Source organism: Callospermophilus lateralis, chromosome 3, assembly GCF_048772815.1.
Source record: "Callospermophilus lateralis isolate mCalLat2 chromosome 3, mCalLat2.hap1, whole genome shotgun sequence".
Classification (NCBI taxonomy): domain Eukaryota; kingdom Metazoa; phylum Chordata; class Mammalia; order Rodentia; family Sciuridae; genus Callospermophilus; species Callospermophilus lateralis.
Genome location: NC_135307.1, coordinates 149,422,056 through 149,445,141, shown reverse-complemented (window position 1 = coordinate 149,445,141; position 23,086 = coordinate 149,422,056). Strand labels below are relative to the sequence as shown.

At 38.5% G+C, this 23,086-nt stretch overlaps 1 protein-coding gene across 2 annotated transcripts in view; it reads right to left on the bottom strand.

The window, feature by feature from the left end:
* Positions 1 to 201: 201 nt before the first annotated feature.
* Chrna7 (cholinergic receptor nicotinic alpha 7 subunit) overlaps positions 202 to 23,086 on the bottom strand; it is a 104,322-nt gene continuing 81,437 nt past the window's right edge. For both annotated transcript variants that reach the window (XM_076848876.1, XM_076848877.1), the window contains exons 5-10: positions 12,079 to 12,158; positions 8,628 to 8,795; positions 7,056 to 7,250; positions 6,021 to 6,107; positions 4,927 to 5,036; positions 202 to 720 (exon numbers count right to left, since the gene is read on the bottom strand). In XM_076848876.1, the coding sequence (XP_076704991.1) occupies positions 202 to 720; positions 4,927 to 5,036; positions 6,021 to 6,107; positions 7,056 to 7,250; positions 8,628 to 8,795; positions 12,079 to 12,158 (1,159 nt within the window). The remainder of the gene's footprint in view (positions 721 to 4,926; positions 5,037 to 6,020; positions 6,108 to 7,055; positions 7,251 to 8,627; positions 8,796 to 12,078; positions 12,159 to 23,086) is intronic.

Below are 23,086 nucleotides of genomic sequence, written 5' to 3'. Positions count from 1 at the left end.
ATGCATAAGATATCAAACAGAAAAATACTAAGATCCTATTACTGAAGGTAACAAGGAAATTGTAACCATCAGGATTGACAGCCACAAAGGATACATCAGAGTTGTCACATTTAATGCTGCTGTGAGTTTACCACACAGAATTCTCACCAACAACCACTTTGCCTATCTGTGCATTTCCTACGTGTATAGAACTGGGTGATGTTATGCAAAGTCTTTGGACACAGCCTCCACGAAGTTTGGAGCTGACATGAGGATGCCAATGGTGCAGATGATGGTGAAGACTGAGAAGGCCATGAGGCACAGGCGGTCCACCACGCAGGCTGCAAACTTCCACTCACTACAGACAGCCTCACTCTCATCCTGGCAGCGGAAGCGGTTGGCAATGTAGCGGACCTCCTCCAGGATCTTGGCCAGGTCTGGGTCCCCCTCTGAGGGCTGTCCACCATGCAGAAGGTGCTCATCATGTGTAGGGGAACAAGCCATGCGGCCACACACAACCCCAGAGTCAGGGGTCGGGGCGCAGTGCATGCCCTCCAGGCCTCGGAAGCCGATATACAGAAGGTTCCCGTTGCTGGTAGGAGGCCCTGCACTCGCACTCAACTCCACACTGGCCAGGCTGCAGCGTCGCTGCTTGTGCTGGCAAGCTGGCCGGACCTTGTCTTCCCCGGGCCTCTTCATGCGCAGGAACCATGCACACCAGTTAAGAAGAATGACTCTGGTCTGGGGGGACAAGAGAATGTTAAGAGAGGCCAAGAAGTGGATATTAACTGATCCTGACAGCACTGTGATCCTACATAACAGGCCTGACTTTGTTGATCCTGGGGCTAACACGTTTCATCACCTCCCTAATGATTCTATACGGGCAAGCAGTGCCAAAACCTAACAACTGTTAGTCAAATATGAAGTGAGAATAAAAGCTATAACAGGTTTATCACCCTGGTTATGAGCTGAATTTTTCCCTGGGGTGGGCACACATGCTGCATTCTTTAAGAAGACAGTCTTGTCAGAGAGGCCTGGCTTGGTAAGAATACCTCTGGGATAGGTAAACAACAAAAGTCACTTTCCCTCTCTAATCTTAACACATCTGTAACCAAGGACCTTCAGATCTAATCCTCAATCTCCCATACTGTGTGTAAGGCACTCTGGAAGACCACTGTAAATCACAGGGGCACTGGGAGATTTTAACATTCAAGGACAGCCCTTGAACACAAGGACCACTGATTTGAAATAGTTCAGGCTTTCAACATTAGATGGTCACATCTCGTGATGACATATCTTTGCAACACTGGTTTTCCAAGTTGCCCTGAAAAAAAATCAAGTTCCAATGTGAAACAAAAAAATGAAGACAGTGGTTTCCAATCTAATCCCAAGACTCAAGAGGATGTGCTGAATATACCCCACAGGTGCTCTCATGATGTTAAGACATAAAAGCTAAATTGTTTTAACCTATGTAATAAAGACACTGTGGGGGAATATTTCCTCAGGTCTAGGAGCTGTGTGGAAAAATTCCTGAGACACCAATGTGCTGTGGACCAAGGAAGTTGTAGAGCCCCTCATCTTAGGATCCCTTAGGCTACAGTGAACACCAAATACAAGGATGTCTAGGAAAGTACTTGGATTGAAAGTTGAAAGCAGAGTTGGCAAATTTTCTATAAAGAGACAGATGGTACATTTTTAGATCTGCAGGCCACAGATCTCTGTTGCAACTACTCAGCTTACAAAGTAACAAACATAGAAAGGAGGTAAACGGATGAGTATAACTATTTTCTAATAACACTGTATTTTAAAAAGTTTGTGGGCTCAATTTGGCCAGCTGGGTCTCAGTTTGCCAAACTCTGGCTCAAGTGTATTATACACATTTGGTACCAATGTGCCTGAAGAAGTCTGTGAAAAATTACCATGTGAGTTTATATTATTTTTAACTCTCTTGGAAAGAAGGGAGACAGCTAATGTCCCAAAATAAGAAAAAAAAAAAGAAAGCATTTTTGTAGGCATCTCTAGATAACTATATAATTTTTGTAAGTTTCCCTAGATAAGTGTATAAAAAGGGAGCTCTTTTCCTAAAATCATCCAGATACCTATTTCATTTTTTGAGTATGGGAAAATTTCATCAGCAACCTAGCAGGTCTATCTCCATGTAGATAGAGATGGTAAGTTGTGAAGCTCATATCTGCAGGGCACTCTTTCCTGACATTCACTTTTATGGTATCTTATCAAAGGTGACTGAAACAAACAAGATCTGGGGGCAGGGAATAAATGAAAAAAAAAAAAGAAGAAGAAAAAAAAACACTAAAATAATTTTCACTAGAGCTTCAAAGACAGTCCTTCATTTCACAGTGTGCTTTCCACAGTAGGTGGCACTCTATATCCTAGGAAGGCTGGGTCTCCTGACCCTGGAGGGTTTTTCACCATCTGTGCCGAGGAGGAAAACATAAACCTCTGTGAAAACACCTAGGGTGAATTTGGCCCTCAAGAGACATGTCATCTCACTTGGGCCATTAAGAGCTCTAGGAAGTGAGCTTAATTCTCCCATTTTACACACAGATAAAATGAAGCTCTAAGACGCTAATTAATTGGCTCAAGGTCATACAATAAGCAAGTGGTTACACCAGGTGATATACCTAGACCTCTGTAGCTTCAACAGTCAGAGACTACATGCTCTTTCAGAGTTCCTGAGACTTAGCCCAACTCCTTCTTGGAAATACCACAAAGTCTTCACCAGACCTTGAGGGAAGGTGTCCGACAGTGAGTGCAACTATACCCAGATGCAACCGTGCACATGAGAGCCAAGCAGGGTCAGGCACTTTTCCAGCCATGACTGAATCTGCACATCCCCTGAGGCACAAATCCAGCTAATATGATCCACATTGCCAAGTCTATTTTTAATTCCATGGCCTGAATTATTAGCTTTCAAGGCCAAAGCATCTCCAAAGATGAAATTATCCTCTTGGCACTTATCAAACTGTGCTCGTGACCTCTTCTGTTAGGTTATAGTTTTGTTTCTGACTGTGCAAATGTCACATAATGCCACTGCACTCAGCAGTATCTTCTTCATAGCAACAGATCATTGTAAGAGTCCCTTGGAGGCTGTTTATGTTTTAAAAACACATGGAAGAAAAGAAAAACGTAGTATGCTATATAAAAATGAGATGTATACACTTTATATTTCATTTGTAGCCAATTGGTTTTAACAAGCTCTTATGCTAAGAGGTGAAAAATTAGCATATGCTTTTAATTAAGATTTTTCTAAAAGAGCACAGTGCTATCAGGTCATTAAAAATGGTTTTGCATCTGTGTTTCATTCCCTTATCTCCACATCAGTTGAAAAACTAATAAGAATTAAGTGTTCATATTTTCATAAACAAACACTAAGAGGAAAAAATAAGGAATTCATTTAAATGTTTCAATATTGATGGTGGTAGCATAGTGAAGGGTGGGAATGGGAGCTGAATTTTCTTATGTATAGTGTTAATATGATCTACACTTTTGAAACAGGTAAATGTATCTAAATGTATCATCTGCTTCAAACAGAAAGACGGACGGACAGACAGACAGACAAAAAATAAACTAGAAGCCTACTCTCATATCTGTCCTGGCATCTTGTCCAAGTGTGTCAAAGATATAAGAAAGTCAGATGAGAATGTAGTTGTATATGTGCAAATGTATCCCATTTTTTTAAAGGGGGATGGGCACTTCTCAAAACAAGTCTCACATATAGTAGCAATGTGGCCTGTGCAGGAGGCATCATCATTTTAGGTTGAATGACACTGCTGTTGGCACTATAAGTTACAGGTGAGTTTTTACTAAGTTTATGAGCAGAGTGTATATAAAAAGGAACTTGAGGGGAAACAGTAACTTTGCAAGCCTGATATGTTTAAAAAGTGATCTTCCCTTAGTTAACTTGGAGGTAACTATGAACTACTGCACATCGAATGTTCTTAGAAAGCCCAGAAGCTTTCTGTTCCTGGAGAGTATATAAATGCATCTCATACTTTATGCTACATTTAGCATGGTGGTGATTCCTAGACTCTCTTCTGGGCTTAAATATAAACTAATGGGTCTCTAAAGACAGGTTCCTTTGGGGATAGAAGAGATTTTTCCATCCTAGACTAATCACTCTGGACAGGAAGACCAGGAAGGTCTGCAGGGTCCACATGAGCATGGGAGGTGAAAAACTCAGGTTTTGTTCTGGTGACATGGGGAAACTCCTGGCCCTGGCTCAGTTCTAATCAAGTTATTCCATTTTTTTTCCATCCCCTTTCCTTTCTCTACTAGTAACCTATCTACCTTTACATTTTAGGGTTTCCGTTAGATTATGTTTCTATGTGTATTAAGTGTATGTACATTTGGGCCCGCTATATCTGCGGGTTCCACATCCATGGATTTGACCAACATTGAGAAAACAACTGCATCTGTACTAAACATGTACAGACTTCTTTTTCCATTATCCTCTAAACAAAATCTAAAAGATTTTGGTATCTACAGGCAATCCTGAAATCAATTTTCTGCAGATACAGAAGGGTAGCTATGTTTTTGTATAGCTCATTCTGTTGTGAAGCCCTAACCATGTTGCTAAGTGTCTGTGTCATCAGTTGCTTTCTACTGTTGCAAAATTCTCCAATTTGTCCATGCAAAAGAATAGTTTTTAGAAACACTCTGTTAGCAAAATACACAGGCAGCCAGTCTGTGAGCCATGCTCTGGGATGTCAGATTAAAACACTGTCATAGGATGGATACTAAGAGGCACACTCACCATAACTACACTCTCTGAAAAGAGGTTGAAAGTCAGAGAGGTGAAGTCATATGAAAAACAGACCCATTTGTTTTGGAGTGCTAATTTGGGGGCTGGTTTTTAAAACAGATAAACCATATGAAGACTCTACTTTAGGGAGGGGCTCTGACCCCATGGGAGTGAGAGGAACATACCCACTTAGGCATCTTGCCCCCATCAGGGTCATGGTGGTGATATTGCAGCACAATCACTGTCACCACAACAGAGAGGCCCACAATGATCATGGTGCTGGCAAAGTACTGGGCTGTGAAGAGAACAGACACAGGGTGAGACTTGAGGCCCCAGGAGTACTGAAAGTCACAGGAGGAGTGTGCAGACCTCGCTCTCTTGCTGTCAGTGACTGGCTGTCTAGGCCAGGCATATAGCCCACTGCCCACATCCCTGGTGGGAAGTAGGCAGCCTAGAACCCAAAGACCTGACTTCCCATCATTGTATAGGAGTGTCACCTCCCATAATAAACCTAATAGGTGCTGGTAGAATGCTGCTTTGCAACCTCACAACTGAGTTGGAGGATTTGCTTCCCTGACAAGGAATAGAACGCCAGCTGCAGTAGTGAGAGTATCAAATTCTAACCAGTAAACCGGGTATCCTTTTGTATGGTTCCATTTATTTCCATACAGGAAGGTGCAACGCACCTGTCATTCCTCCCCAAGCAGAAGGTCATGCCTCATATTTGTCTTGGACAAAACATATATTTCCCCCAAATACTTATTATATGGAGACCCTGAGTTATTCCTGGAAACAATGACTAAGAGTTAAATTGTATGTTTCTCCCTTTGTAACAAAAGATTTTTAGACAAACAAGGTCTCAGCTAAAATAATGAATCTCTAATAATAAAATCTTTGACCTCAAAGCAAGGATAAGTGGGAGAATTATGGCATAATAGGCAATTTTGCATGTTTTTTTCTTTGAGATGGGAGTCTCACTATGTTGCCCTGGCTGGTCTTGAACTCTTGGGTTCAAGTGATCCTCTTGCCTCAGCCTCCTGAGTACTAGCACCACAGTGGCACACCACCACTCCTAGCCATTTCAGTAACTTAAAGCCTAACCACAAAGTTGAATATCCTCTTCCCACTATTTGGGCCCAAGTGAACAGAGGCAATAGATGAGGGAGCAATACAACTCTTCAGGGCATGAAGGACACATTTCTACTCTTTGCATCTACTGGGAAATGCTAGGGACTCTCTAAATCTGTAGTTCTAGAAAGGAGCCTGACTCTTGACTTACCTATCAATGGCACTGAATCAGATGTTGCGGGCATAATCTCTGCTACAAGCAGCATGAAGACAGTTAGAGACAGTAAAACTGTGATCCCTAAAACAAACACACAGAAGATCCTTAGACAAAACAGGCAACAATTTCTAAATTCCCTCTACCAGTAACCGGGTCATCTAACCTGAGTTTCAAAGAATTAAGGAGTTGCTGGGGAAAGGTCTTGGGACAGATGGTTTCTTACATATGGGCATTTAAATTTTTTTCTGGAGGAAAATCTCTATCACCTGTCAAAGTCCCAAAAGAATCTCTGACAAAGACAAGTTTTGGAATCAGAAATTTGGAGGAATCAACACAGAACAATTATCTGTCAGTTTCTTTACCGCAATATTATTGAGAGGTACCTCCACACAGCGGGAAAAGAAACCTTGCAGTCAGAAGGCCTGGTTTCAGGTTTTGACTCTGCCATTTACTAACTGTGTGATCTTAGATAAGTTATGTAATGTTCTGAACCTTGTACTCAGAAGGTGAAATGTTTGTGATTGATGGACTGAGATACTGAGAAATTCTTTGAGATGTTTAAAAAGTCATTTTGCCATTCAAAGTTTTACTTTTGTTATCTTCATATGGAAGCAACTGTAAGGAATTATGCTGCATACAACAATAGACAAATGCAAGCTGAAACCAAGATAAACTCTTCCCTGTCCACAATGAAGGCTGACTTGTTGCCACCCTGGAGAAAGCACAGGCAATTCCGGGCATAATCAAACTAGCTGGTCCCTCCATGGGTGAATCCATACTCTTTGAAGGATCAGAGGATTCCAGGATCCTGTGTTATTTTCAGGAGGGTACATCCATCCAGTTTGGAGCACAAATCAGGAGCCTATGATATTCTGGAGCTGCTTTGGTCTAAGAGGTTCATGAAGAATAACTCAGGCAGGCCCTTGGGACCCCAAAATACATCCTGTACCATCCACAGTGAACCCTACAGAGCTGACCTAAAGGAAGGGCCTACAGTCTCAGACTCTTGCCAAAGATATGGGCACTTACCAAGGGAGATTTTCTCCCCAGAGTCTGCAGGGAGCAAGAACACTAGCAGGGCCAGAGCTGAGATGAGCACACAGGGGATGAGCAGATTAAGGCCATAGTAGAGTGTCCTGCGGCGCATGGTTACCGTGTAGGTGACATCCGGGTATGGCTCTTTGCAGCACTCATAAAACTTCTCACTCCTTTTGCCTGGAATTCCTGCATGGAGAGGAGGAGAAAAGGAACTATCATTTGAAAACATAATTACTGTGTTTGTTTCCATGTATATACCACACTCGAGCATAGCCCTGGAGTTTGCTAAGTGCTAAAAATCTTGGTAACTGATGTTTGAACAAACCCTTGCTGGTTTGTTATAAAATTGTTTTAAGGTATCTCAGTGATACTTAAGCAAATGGGTAAATATTCTTTTGAAGGATTATAAGTACATAAAAGTACATAAGAATAAATGATGCACTTTTAATTTTTATCATTATAAAAGTAATTATAGTCGTGAGCCACATAATGATGCTTCTGTCAAAGATGAAACAAGTGAATCTGGGGATATGGCTCAGTGGTAGAGTATCCATTTGGCTTTCATGAGGCCCTGGGTTTGATTCCCCAGCACCAAAAAGCAGACAAATAAAAAAGAAATTGATAAAAAATGTGCTTCAGTTTTATATCACCTACTGAACTATAGCTGTCTCAGTTTGTGTATGTACAGTGTATGATGCTTGCATAATGACAAAATCATGCAACAAAGCATTTCAGAATGCATATTCAGTGTTAAGTGAATCTTAACTACATTGCTTTTCCATTTTAAATGGCTGTTGATAAAATAAAAGTGAAAATGACTGCAGAGTAGTAAAAAAAAATGTTTTTCTGAGTCTTAGAGATTTGCTGACGGGGTAGATTGTGAGATAAATTTCATGTTGAGAACTGAATTTTACAGAAGGAACGATTTTTTCAGAATCTTACAATTCCTTGCAAGATGTAAGGAAGGCTACAATGACCAGTTTGCCTCCTGAGCTGGACAATCCAATGGACTATGAAATTTATGATCACCCTGATTTGCATCCATTTCCAACTACCAGAGTTGCCTCAATCTTGTTGATCTTTTTCCCCAAATGCTAAGCTTTTATACCCACTTCTTGTTATAAACCCCAAGCTCAACTGTCCCTAAGCAGACTTTTTCAGTGTGTAGCCAAACCCATTTCCCAATATTTGTTAATGTGTTTTGCTCCTGAATAAAACTGTTTTTACTTTATCTGAGCCTCATTTATGACATTCACACTGTTGATTGAACGTTGCTATGCAATCATATTTTAGCAATGGCTTGGACTGGAAGATGTCACCAGCACTGACTTGTTTAAACATGTCCTCACCAAGCTGCAGATTCCTCCTGAAAGTGTTAGATTGACTCATTATTGTTGGTTTCTCATCCTATAGCTCTCAGTAAATGATGAAGAATGCCGCAGAATTCAAAAAATGCTCACACTGAAAAGGTCAGTGGAAAATCCCTAACTTTTAAACTTCAACAGGAAGAAAGCAGGTTTTTTTTTTTCCAGGCTGCAAGTCTTGAGTCTTTGCTGGGCTTACCCACGAGATCCCATTCTCCGTTGGGGATATAGCCACTGATATCTGCCTCCTGCATCTGCAGGTCCAAGGACCACCCTCCATAAGACCAGGATCCAAACTTCAGTTTGCACTGCTGCACGTCAAAGGGGAACCAGCGCACATCAATATAGCAGGAGCTCTTGAATATGCCTGTGTTGATGATGGAAACAACCAGAAGGCTGAAGTGGAAGACAACTGAGATGGACTCAAAATACACAGCAGTCCCTCTAGACCATGTTGCACCTTCAAACTGCTTCTAAACCTACCCAGAAAAAAATTGTATATATTTTATCTATCTATCTATCAATTGATCAATCTATTGATCTATCAATCTATCTTGCAAACCTCTAGACAAGCAGCTCACCTAAAGCTTCACTGTCTTTTGAAATTCAAACACCATGACAGCTTCTGTTGAAGAAGACTTTTCAGGACTTTTTGTGCAAAGAAATTAGTTTTATAAACGTGTGTTTGCTCTGTGCATCAGACTCAATAGTAGGAGAAAAATAAAGAACATTATAAAAAAAACCCTCAGAGGAATTAATAAAAATGCTCAAGAATCTAAAGTATGGGGGCATGTATTTCTGTGTGGGTATGTTTGGTCTGGGAAGGCATTTTATTTAGCTAACCAATTGGGAAAATATGTGGTTATCTAGAAATAAATGTGGAGGATTCTAGATCAAGAATAGAACAACAGGCTGGAGTTATGGCTCAGTGGTAGAGCGCTTGCCTAGCTCGTGTGAAGCACTGGGTTCGATTTCAGTACCACATAAAAATAAATAAAGTAAAGATATTGTGTCCATCTACAATTAAAAAAAATTAAAAATACAACAAAACCTGACAGGTGTAAGCCCGAGAGAGTGTTTGAATACAAGGAAGGGTTTCCACTGAAAGAGGAAGTTCAGGCTCTGGTAAGTTGAAAGTGAATTTCCCAGAAGGTCATGAAGATGAAATCAGATAAACTCATTCTAGTTTTTATTTTTATGCCCTGTTCTCTTCCCTGCTCAGAGAAGATTGAGCAACACTAGAAGGCATGAATGGCTTAAGTGTCCCACGGCTGGTGGGGAAAGGCAGGTACTCTGTAAATGTCAACTATCAAGTTAAATAAAGACCATAGGGAGGAAGGGACTCAAAGTGCCTTGAAAACCCAGACTTCACCTCACAGCCAAGTTGTGAACAGATAATAAATTATTTGCCCCCTCAAGGTCTTCTAAACATGATTTGCAGCATTATTTCAAATGTTTATAGGAATCTGGAAGTCTTAACTGACACTCCCCTTCCATTAGTAGTGTGGATTCCCCCAAACCCAGACTGTTTGCAAGTTAAAACATTCTATAACTATACAATTCCATTTCTATGAAAAAATCCAAGAAAGACACAGAAAACAGATCTGTGGTTGCCTGGGGCTGGCTATGGGAGTGGGGATTAACTGCAAATAGGCAAAAGGGATCTTTGTGGAGTGAAGGGAATGCTCTAAAATGGGATTGTGGTAATGGTTGCACAACTCTAAATTTACTAAAAATCATTGAATCATGTACTTAAAATGTATGATATGTAAATTCTACCTCCATAAAGCTGTTAAAAAATAAATGCATAAAATGGAGCAGGAAAAGTCACGTTATAATCAAGTCTCTATTTCAAAACCCACACCCAAAACACTCTTTTATACCCATGTATCACTAAGCATCACTAAGCAGGGGCAGAGCCAGCCCTACATGACCCCAAGGCACAGGGAGTTCTGTACCCTTCCTTCCAGTGTAAGGCATTGTCCCAGGTCACAACACAATGTGTCCCATCCTGACCAGACTCCGAGTGCCACTGAGGAAGGGTCATAGGATGGAGTCTCACAGGGTCTGTTGCGTTCAGAGAATTTGAGGGTCCAGAGTGCCGCCCTGGTAGCTGAAGATAAACTCAGTCCTAAGAACAATTTGCAGCAACATGTTCCTCTACCCTGGAGACTACTGGACACCATCTTCTAAAATGGCCCTTATAATGGCACTCATAACAGAAGTTGTAATTGGCAGGCCTGGTGAGTAGGAACTCAGATGTGCTGGAAGGCATTCCACAGCCAGTCTACAGAAGGAAAGGCTGGGGTAGGGAAAATGGGGGGAACTGCCCAAGAACAGTTGTGTTAAGACAGAAAACCTGAAAAGCTGGATTTCTTCAATCTATACAAATATTATAAGGAGGTGTATGTCTTTGAGAGATTCAGTCACTCATTCATTCACATGGGCCACACATGGTTGAGGAGCCAAGGATTCTAAGGTGAGCAAACACAGATTCTGTCTAGAGGATGTTTATCATCAGCTGACAGAAAGAGCATGGAAACAACAACCCAAAAAGCAAAGATGATTTTGCTGTGTGCAGTGAAATGAGTAAGACAGACTGTTGAAGGGATGTATGTGTGTGTGTGTGTCTGTGTGTGTGAGAATATGTGATGTGTGTGTGTTTGTGTGTGGGTGGTATGAGTGTGTGCATGCTGGTAGTGAGATAATTGTAGGTTTCTTTTGCGTAGGCAGTTAAGTAAACCAGACAGTTAGTATAGGAGAAAATCCTTGAAAAGAATATGTTAAAATAAAAAGTTCTAAAAGCTGAACCCAAGATTGGTTAATATTCATATGTTAAAACAATCCACATTGTGCCTCAAGGCTGAATATCTGAATTTACCAAGCTGTGGATAACTCAATGAACAGCCCAGGGCCTTATAAGTCCCAAGAAATAATGGGTTTGGGGATGGGGGCGTGGAGATCAATCCCAGAAAGTGTTTCACCATGAGAAAGTTGAAAAGGAGAAAAAACTAGTTCAGGAACAAGTTAGTAATGAGCTCCCTAGAAAGCACTGACCTAACATCTAACCCAGGAGTGCTCTTGAATGCATGAACTCAATACACCATACTCCTACCATCTCTCCCAACACCTGGAACACCTGCCAAGACAGGAAGTCGAGGAAAGTGGAGGACTGAAGTGGAGGAAAGGGAACCTGATTGTCTGATTTGTGGGTTGAAATGGAGAAAAAATGGTTTGGATATCAGACTTGTGGGTCAAAACAGGAAAGAAAGGGCATGTTTAACTGACTTACATATTGAAATGGAGACAAAAGGACCTGATTATCTGGATTATGGGTAGAAAAGAGAGTTGGAGATTACCCAACAAGGAAGGCTTGCTTTAATAATGGACTGACTTTACAGAGCACATGGCAGAAAGTAAGAACACCCGACACATGCTGGCAAAGACCACTTGAGCCAGGATTCCAAGAAAAAAGAGAAAGATGGCAGTCTTGAGGGGACACTGAAAGCACAGAGAGAAAGGAAGAGGAGGAAGCAGAATGCATATAAGAGCCAGCTGACCCTCAGGTGGGCCATCAACTGGGTTGATATTTGCTTAATTTACTTGCTTAAATTTTCCAACTGGAAAAAGACAAAGAAAATGGGTCTTACCTGGAGGAAGATACTGGCAATGTCCAGAAGAATTCACCAAGACGTTGGTGTGGAATGTGGCATCAAACCTCTCATCAGCACTAGAAACAGAAAACGGAGTTTTGTGAGCTATGAGGCTGTGGATTCCTCAGTGCACTTAGATTAGTTGAGCCCCTGGTCAGAACAGTATCAGCTTTCTAGGGGCTCCTGTTTGTACCCAGGTATCTAAAATCAATTAAGGAGAACACCTGTAGATGGGAAAGAAAAATCTCAACATACCCACAGGAGATAAGGAACATAGGTGCATGTGGCCACCCAGTCCACCTTGCAGGACAGGGATTGTGACCTTCTATGTTCAAAGCTTTACTTCCAATCTCTTCAAAGGGGCCCAATACTTGCTGAGGATTAACAAATGTATTCCATATGACTGAAACTGAAGGTGCAGGAGGGAGCTGGACACAGAACCCCAAAGGGGCTCTGGTCCACAGCTGGCAATGATGAAGGTGGGGGTAGGAAGAGACAGCAAATTTAGCACTAATTGTAGATGAGTGTGCCCCAAGACAACTTAGATAAATGCACAGACGGGCCTGTGCACACCCACATATACACACACCCCGAAAAGGGGATAAAAAAGGATTAACAGTAAAGACCTAAATTAACCATGACTTGCTTTTCTATTTTCTGACATTTCACATCTGAGGCCTTGCTGACCTGGAAGAACTGCCCCTCCTGGGATTAGTCAATTCCTAGAAACAGTAAACAAGTCTTCAAGAGCTCTTTTCAAATATAAATCAATCAATCCAGAGCCTACCTCTCAACTCCCATTCTATCAGGCTCTCACACTTGGGGGTCACTATCCACCAGCCCTAATCACCCCAGGGATGCGGAATTATTCAAATCAGCCCATTATAAACCTGCTTATTCTGCCTGACCTGTTCCTTCTCTGGAAAAAACACAATAAAAGCTCCTATCTATCTACATTTTCCCTGGTTTCTTTGCCTTATAATCAATCCGGCACTTCCCCCTGTATCCCTGACTCAGGGGTGAGTTATGCTTCTTGCTGTTAGGAAACTTTGAATAAAATCTTCTTCCTTAGCAACAGTCAGTTCTGTGTCTATATGTCTTACCATACTGATTAAAATAAATCCTGGGTACTGTTAAAACACAGTCCTTCTACATATAAATAATAATAAACTGCCTCAAGAAAACCTAGGCAAAAAAAGATGCTCATTCCACAGAGTCAAATCGCCCCTCAATTTTGATGACCAGAAAACTTCTAGTAAGGGCTGCCCCCATGGACAGAGGCTCAGTGAGCCTTTTCTATGCCTTGGTCCTCTCAGGAGAAAACTCAGAGCCACTACATATTTGTGATCAGTCTTTACATGAGATTTACAATCAAGGATAAACATCTTTTAAAAATCCAAAGAGATCTGTCCATGAAAAGAATACAAAATTACTTCTTTAAAAATGTAATATTCTCCCCCAAATTCAAGAGGATATTGCAATTAGAAAAACAGCAATATGGAAATTAAAGCTAAAATTGATGAAATAATTTTCTAAATAAATATTTGGAGGTTTGGCTGATAAAAATCAGAGATGACAAGTAGGACAGAAAAGATGCACCTCCTAAGGACAAGGCCAGGAGAGCTCCAGTCACGAACAGACGTCCATCCAGAGACAACAGGAGAGTAGGAGGGAGAAAATTACCAAAGAAATCACACAAAGAAAAATTTCCAGAGCAGAAAAAAAACCATTCAAGCATGAAGGCAAAGAAAGGCATTTTCAAGAATGCTGAAGCCTCAAAGAGCTTTCTCCCACATATGTGTCCTTGGTCAGCTTCAGAAAAATGAGGATGAAACTGAGAAAGAAGAAACAAACTTTTAGACGAAACCTGGGGACAGAGGTCAGGATCACCACAACAATCCAGGCACGAGCCCAGGAACAGAGAGTCCCAATGAGAGATGTTAGGGATTTCTCAGAGGAAATGGAGATGCAGAGCAAGAGACAGAAGAAATAACAGGCTGGAAAACATCATGAATTTGATTTAAAATATATTAAAAACAATCTTCAAATAAGAATAACAGGAACCAGAAGCTGAAGGAAAAAAAAAGTGTATAAGAAAGTCATAATTTGAATATGATAAATATGAGGAATTTTAAAGGAAGAAAAGGAGGGAGGGACAGAGGCTCAGTTGACATAAAACAATTATCCACTGAGACAATAAAGAACATATCCACCTAGTAATATCCAAACACCAGAAAGGAAAGACAGAGAAGAAGTAGGATAAGGATGTAAATATTCTTGCTTGATTGTAGTCTGTATCTGACTGCATTAATGAGTCATATCAGAAACCATGACTGGGCATAAAACAGCTAAAAATGCAAACCTTCAAAAATGTACTCAGAATAGCACCATGGTTTTCAAACTAGGTTCTCTGGGACCCTAACGTGCTATGGAAGTCTTTTGAGATTTCTGTAAATGCTTGATTCCAATATTTTCTTTTCTTTGTATTTTTTTAAAATACTAATTAAGGTCCATGCAGTCAAATGATTATAAATAAATTTTAACTTTTCAGAGATTACCAATATTAATTTATGGGTCACTTTATTCCCCTTTGGGTGAGAGATAAACTGAAATTTCTCTTGCCATGAATGTACAACATATTTGAATTTCTTGTAAATGATTCACCACATGAGATTTCAGTTTTGCATTACTCTTTTTAAAAATGCAAGTTTGTGTCTATAGTTACATAACAGTGAATCTACACCAGACTTGGCACGTGTTCTGCCACTGACAATGGTCCTTGGCAGCAACAACAGAAAGTGTGGTCTGATGCCATGCCACAGGATACAAAATTTTGTGTATTTTAGGCTTGAGTTTCTTTCTTGGTTTTTATATTTATAATAAATACTATGAGCATCTGTTAGATCAATGATCCAACTCTGGAAAAAAAAAAAAAAAACAGTTTCTACAAGCTTTTTCTCCAAGCATTTATTCCAATTTAAGTGAAGAGATTTTTAAGACCACAAGGGGAATAGGTTAAAACAAGATTAAAAAACTGTTGCCATTAGCAACAGCTTACCTGTGTGACTCCATGATTTCAAAGTATTGTTCATCCATACAGAATACTGAGATACTTGGGATTGTGACATTACAATTGTTATCAAAACTCAAAAATCAATATACATGACAGCAGTTAAAATGTTCTTTCCTATAGGCAAGTTGATTTTATCAATAAATAATACAAAAGTGAACTCATGTAACAGATGTGTGCTAAAAGTACTTTATCTGTTTTGAACATAAGGGCTGGAGATAAGATTGACTTGAAAAGGGACCTTGTTGCAAAACATTGAGTTTGAACATAGCTCTCCAAGACAAATAATGAGATTTTTCTGAAATATAAATGGCTAAAGCCACTCATTTTGTGGGTGGCCACAAAATCCACAGTCTGCTGCACAGCCTGGCCTTTTGCACACAGAAATGTCCAACAGATGCCAGAACACAGCAACCACAGTGCCATGTGATCTTGAAGCCTTCCTGCTGGGAAAATCTGATAACCACAGAGATGAGGATTGGTCCAAAGGGAATCACTTCATTCCTCTCTGCTTTTGTGTATATTTGAAATTTTCTATATTAAATAGTTTGAAATGGCATATGTGTGTGTGTGTGTGTGTGTGTGTGTGTGTGTGTATATATATATATATATATATATATTTTTTTTTTTTTTTTTTTTTTCCTTGACTACCGGAAGACACAAGGTATCCATAGAGTTTTGAGGATGCCCAACCTGGTCCCTAGGTTTCCTGGAGTGCTGCCTTCCTCTGGCTGCCTTCATCCTCCTCCAGCCAGAGATGACCAGAGTGCCATCTTGGTGTAAAGAGACCTTTGAGTCTCACCACCAACCACAAAGGGGACACTCACTGAGGGCAAATTTAACTCAGATACTCAGGATATAGGTTCTGTCCTTGGGGGAGGGGTCAGGAGGAAAGGCCCCTACACAGACTCTAGAGATGGGCAGAAACGCTACAAAGTTCCACCATGCTTCTAGAAGGGGACATGATCTTATCACATTCCTGGGGATAAAATTAAATGATGGAGGCTTCAGGAACTTCTTTTTCCCTAGACCATGGGTGAGAAAAACAGTATCTACGCAGTGAGGCTAGAAAGGGGCTTGGGGAAAAACTGAGGGTGGCTGTGCCAAGCAGGGTTCAGGGGCCCAAGCCTTAGGGGATGACAAACAATGCTTTCAGTTGCAGGGAAAGCATAAAGTGGGAGATTCCACAGGGCATAGGTGGATCATGTGGGTATGAACTTGGAACTCTCCCTTCTCCACATCCTTGGGGTCCCATGTAGTGCCTCACTGTATCTTGTATCTGCAAAGAGCTGCATGCCCTGGAATGAGATCCCTCTGATCCCAGTTTCAGGATAAACTCCTCAGCTTGCCCTGTAGCAATGAGCACCACCACTGAACTTGAGAGGCTCAACCAGAATCATGAAAGGGAGAGTGTCTGGGCCATCCACAGAGAAGGAAGAAATGGACCACCAGAGAGAAAAAAATAAAAATAAAAAACAGTGAAGCTCAGTCATCAAGAAGTACCAGCAAGTCCAAGTCCCAATGGAATATGTGTTCCACAGAATAAGAATGTGCATCCAGGAACAGACGAAGCTTTGAAAAAAACACCCAGGCATACTGTACAAAGAGGATAATGTGTGGGTTCAGAATGACCCCCAACTAATGAAGTCTCAAGTGAAATCAGTCCCATCCCATCTGAGCATTTAATATCCTTGAAAGACTATGAGAAGGAACTGTGGACTAGATGAAAATGCTCTTATCTGAAAAAAAGTAAGACAGGAGGAAGGAGAAGCCCATATATTTCAGAAGACAATGGTTCTAAGGCACCGTTTATTTTAGATTTCTAAAGAAAGGGAAAAAAATCTGTAAAGTACATATTAAGACACAGGGTAAAGGCACTACTGATGCAAGGTAGGTCCCAATTTCAAGAGGGAAAACAAGTTTGCTTAAAATAGATGGATTTTGTTAGATGAATTTTATACATTTGTACCTATATCTACACACCCTGTCAAAGATATTCTGATTTAGTTCCATGTTTTCTTCTAAAACATTAAAGGTCTATGACCCATTGTATGGCCTATTACAGTCCGTGATGAAAAAGCTTGTGTAGAACCAAATTTTCATGGTCATTTCTAGCTGCTAGAAGTTCCAGGAGGTTATGTCTGGGCCATCAGTAGAAGGCTTCCAGAAGAATCTATTCAAGAAAGAAAATAAAACTGTATTTATTAGAAGCAGAAAGGGAGTGGAGAGGAAGGAAATAGGGAGATTCCAAAAACATAAATTAGCAGATATGTTAGATGAAGGAGCCTAGAGACCTAATATACAACAAGAGGATTACTGTCTGTATTTGGGAGTCCTGCTAAATGTAGACTTTATTTGCTCGTGTTACAAAAGCAAACAAACTGAAGAAGAATGGGTAACTATGTGAGATGATGGGTATGTTCATTTGTTTCACAACAATAATTTTTACTATGCATGTTTATCTCACAATATCATGCTCTATACCTTAAATATATACAGTGAAATTTATTTTGCAAAGGAGAATCCTTTCTTTATTAATTTACATGTTCAATCATCCATAGCATTGGTATTATTATAAAACAATTGGCTATAATAACATTGGATGGATTATAACAATGTTCTAAATAGCATAGGGATATTATCATCACATGTTTCAAGTTTCTGGGTTCTTTATTTTGTTCCTTGAGCTATATGCCTATCCTGACCCAGTACAATTCAACATCATATTAATTATTACAGAATTATGAAACTGCTGGTATTTGGCAAGGCAAGTCCCTCAAACTGGTGCTTTTTCTTTGAAATTGCTTTAGCTATTCTTGACATTTTGCTCATTATTGTAAAGTTTAGGATCTGCTTGTCTAGTCCCACTAAGACAGTGTTGAGACTTTTGGTGGAATCACATTAACTTTATCTTGGGAAAACTTGACAGTGTTATGCTACTGAGATTTTTGAGGCATATATTGATATAATTCAACATTTATATAAACCTTTCTTAGTATGTATTAATACTTTTTAATATGTACAGATATTGGACATAAAATTTGCTATATTACATTTTCCAGTTGTGTAATAGAAATACATTCAATAGAAATACATCAAAAAAATATTTTGTTTTGTATCTAAAATATTTTGTCTAGTTTTGTGAGTTTTCTATATAAAAATAATATAGTCTATGGATGATAATCTAGTTTATTCCTAATTCTTAACTATTTATGGGTCGTTGTTGTTTTAAGTGATGACAAATGATATCCATCCTTTGCTCCACACACAGTAGTCCCTCTTATCCAAGGACATATATTCCAAGGCCCTGGGGGATGACTGAAACTATGGAGAGCACTAGCTCCTGTATATGCTGTGCTTTTTCCTATAATTACACACCTATAATAAAGTTCAATTTATAAATTAGGCATAGTAAGATTAACATTAATTAATAATAAAATAGAACAATTTTAACAATGTATGGTAATAAAATTGTTTACTTCTGGAATTTTCTGTTTAACATTTTTGCATCACAGTTGACCATGGCAGTTGAAACTGAGGAAAGTGAATCCAAAAGGACTAGTGTACTGAAACATTAATGTTTCAGCATTAACTGAGCTTTTGGTAAAGATCATGTGTCAATCTAGGTGAGTTTTATTCTAATACACAAATGGGTATTAAATAATATCAATTAATTTTTTTTTCTTACAACTACCAGGATGATTGTTTTAGATTAAATTGTATTAGTAGATTTTTTGAAAGTTAAACAAAACTTGCATTCTTAATAGAAAACTAATTTTGTAAATATTTATTGTTAAATTTTGTTAGATTTAGTGTGCTAGTGTTTTAATTAATATTCATACATTTTTATGTTCATAAGTGTTATGCTAGGTGGGATTTCCCCATAAAACCCACCTTTTTGAATTACTTTTTTTTTTTTTTTTGGTACTGGAAATTGAACCCAGGGAAACTTAACCTCTGAGCCGCATCCCCAGCCCTTTTTATATTTTTGTTTAGAGACAGGGTCTCACTAAGTTGCTTAGGGCCTCCCTAAGTTGCTGAGGCTGGCTTTGAACATGCTATTTTCCAGCCTCAGCTTCCTGAGCAGCTGAAAAATTATATGCACGTACCACCATGCCCAGCTTGAATTTCTTTTCTAAAATATATCAAGAGAATAAAAAGACAAATCACAGCCTGAGAGAAAATATTTGCAAAAAACATAACTTATAAATAATAGGATAGGCAAAAAAACGTTTAAAACTCAAAAATAAGAAAGAAAATAACTCAACTGAAAAACATGTTTAAGACCTTAACAGACATTTCATCAAAGAAAATATGCAAATGGCAATGAACATATGAAAATATGCTCCACATCCTGTCAGCAGGGAAATGCAGATAAAATAGCAATGAGATACCATTACACACCTATTAGAATGGCCCAAATCTAGAACAATGACAACACCAAATGCTAACAAGGATGTGGAACAATAGGAATCCCTCCACCCCTGACAATTCATTGTAAACTGGTACAGTCACTTGGGGAGACATTTTGGCAGTTTCTTACATAACTAATCTACTCTTACATTTGATTTGTGGAATTTACCCAAAGGAGCTTAAAATTTACATACACATAAAAAACTGCCCTGCAGATGTTTAAAGCAGCTTTATTCATAATTGCCAAAGCTTGGAAGCAACCAGGAAGCCCTTCAGTAGATGAGTGGATAAACTGTGCTACATCCAGATATTAAAACATTTTCAATTCTAAAAAGAATTGAGTTGGCTAAAAATGTGGCTCAGTAGTAGAGCGCTTGCCTAGGCATGTGCAAGTTCCTGGATACAATCCCCAGAGCTACAAAAAAAAAAAAAAAAATAGAATAAAACAAGATAAAATAAAATAAAAAAAATAATAATGATAAAATTTAAAAATAAAGAGAAATTTAAAAAATGAATTATCAAGCTATGAAAAAAGCAGAGGAAGCTTAAATCTATATTACATTCGAATTTATATTACATTACTAAATAAAAGAAGCCAAGTTGAAAAGGTAACAATACTGTATAATTCCAACTATATGACTTTATGGAAAACACAAAAACTGTAGAGATAGTAGAAAGATCAGTGATGTTAGGAGTCAGTGGGAGGGACAGATGAATAGATTAAGCACAGAAGATTTGAGTGAATATTCTCCATAGGACACTATAATGTACAACACCAAGAGTGAAACTTAATGTAAAATATGGACTCTGGATGATAATGATGAATTAATGCAAGTTCATCAAATGTGCTACTGGGTGGATGATGTTGATAACAGGGAAGTCAGTGGAGGTGGGGGGCAATGGCTATAAATGGAAACTCTATATTTGCCACTCAATTATACTGTAAGCCTAAATTTGCTTTAACAATATAAATTATTAAAACTTCACTTAATTTTTGGTTTATATTTCTATTTTGTTTGAAAGTATTAAATATTCTCTAAATTTCCAAAATTTATTGAGTCAAACTCCCATAATATTCTGTTTTAAGTGCTCATATTTATACCTAGTAATTTATACCTTTTATACCTAGTAAACACTTTCCTATACCTTCTTACTTTGTTGTTAATTGCCTCCCAAGTTGTTATTAGTAGTTATTTAAAAATAATAAGTAAAACTTATCTTTTATCAATATGTATTTTATTTATCTTATTTAACAAATTTCTAGTTTTATCTTTATTCTTCCTTCTTTCCTCTTTGGATTTAATGTTGTTTCTAACATCTTGTGATTGGCTAGTTAATTCACAAATTTCCTTTTTAAATTGTTTCTAATATATTTAAGGTTATGTATTTCTCCTTGTGTGCCTTTGAAAGGCCTGCAGTCCATCTCTTTACACATACCCCATACACATCAAAGGTATTTTTTCTTTTAAAATTCACATTTAGATGTTTCATATTTCAGATATTTATTTTTAATAAATAATTTATAATTTATAATAAACAAAATAATTTATTCTTACTTATTTAATATTTATTTTTCCCTGTTTTTGTTTTCATCTCTTGTGTACATGTGATTTAGTTCCATTTAAATAGTCCATACTTCAATCTTTTTAAAAAACAAATTATTGTTAGGAAATACCTGCCTTTTAACAGATATTTTGTCTTGTTGACTATAATTTTTTAAAAATAATAAAGGCATTTACTTTATTTTTTTTCTTTTTTAAAATTTGTTTTAATTAGTTACACTGACAGTACAATGACCTTGATATATCATACATTTGAATCTGATGGGATATAATATCTCATTTTTCTGAGTATACAGGTTGCAGAATCACATTAGTCATGCATTCACTTATATACACACAGTAATAATATACATGTCGGTTTCATTCTGCTATCCTTCCTATCTCCCCAACCTCTCCCCTCCCCGCCCATCACTTCTCTCTACCTTATCTAGGGTAATGCTATTCTTTTTCTTTTCCTCACATCTTCATACATGTATTTTGTATAACAATGAGGGTCTCCTTCCAACTATAATTTTTTTTAAGACTGCTTTTTCTTTTTAGTTGTAGATAGACACAATATCTTTATTTATTTTTATGTAGTGCTGAGGATTGAACCCAGTGCCTCACACATGCAAGGCAAGCTCTCTGCCACTGAGTCACAACCTTGGTCTGACTACAATGTTTTATTTCTACTATCTCAAGTTGTGCTTTGGATTTTTTCCTTCCTTTAAGTTTCTGACATTTTCTTTATTTCTTCTCCCCTTAGTTTCTACCTGTTTAGAAGATAAATATATTAGTCTTATGGGCCTGTTGATTCTTCTTACATTTTTAACTTGTATATTCTACATAAAGCTGTTATCTGTGTGGTCTTTTTAGGCAATGTAAGTGCACCTGAATGTTTTACCTCCAAGTACTCTCCAAGAAACACGTTTCGTGTCACTTATTTACAATATTTTAATCCCACTTGGTTTTTGCTTTTCTGGGGGTGTGGGTGGTACAGAACCCAGGGCCTGGCAAGGACTAAGCATATATTCTACCACGGAGCCACACTCCAGCCCTCCACTTTGCGTTCATACCCTAAATTCATCTTTATGATGTTATGCATTCCCATTTGCATGTACCTAAATGTTTACCAATTGCTCTCCTACTGTTCCTTTTCATACCTTGATCCACTTTTATCTTCTGGTCATTTCTTTTATATGAGTACGGACTTTACACAGTAAGGTCCTTTAGTCTTTGTTTTCCTGAACGTACCTTGATTTTGCCCTCTGTGTAAATAATTGTTTTGCTTGTAACAGAATTCTAGGCTGACAATTATTTTCAGTACTTTTAAGACATGATTTCATTTTATTTTTGTTCTGGCACCTATTGTTGCCTTTAAAAGGTCTGCAGTCTACCTAATTGCCATTCCTTCGTTAGCAAGCTGTCTTCTTTCTTTCATTATTTCCAGGATTTCCTTTGGCTTCAGGCATTCTAGTTTTTTTGTCCCCCGGACCCATACAACATTTCTTGGGCTCCTTTTTTATTACACATTGTTTCCTCAGACTATGTCTCCTGAATCTGAGGATTTGTGTTTCTCATCAACATTATTAAATTCTAAGCCACTCTTTTGGAACATGGCTTCTGCAGAAAAAGCACTATATTTCAGTAGAAAACAATATTCTTTACAGGACACAGATTTAAATTATCGACATTCACCCTATCTGTTTTTTTTTTAAATGTAGCTCATTGATCTTTATTTTTTATTGATTCTTTTTAGTTATTATACATGACATCCAATTATTTGAGCTATTTTGCAATGATTAGTAGATTGTTGGCAACAGACAGGTGTGAAAGCTGAGGTGTCATTAATAAGTAATGCTTGGACTTCCTGCCCACTGCAGATGAACAAGTTTTGTGTCCATTTCCAGGTCATCTCAAAATCCCCAAATGCCATATAAATTTGTACTGGTTTGGCTTTTCCACTGAACTGACTATAACA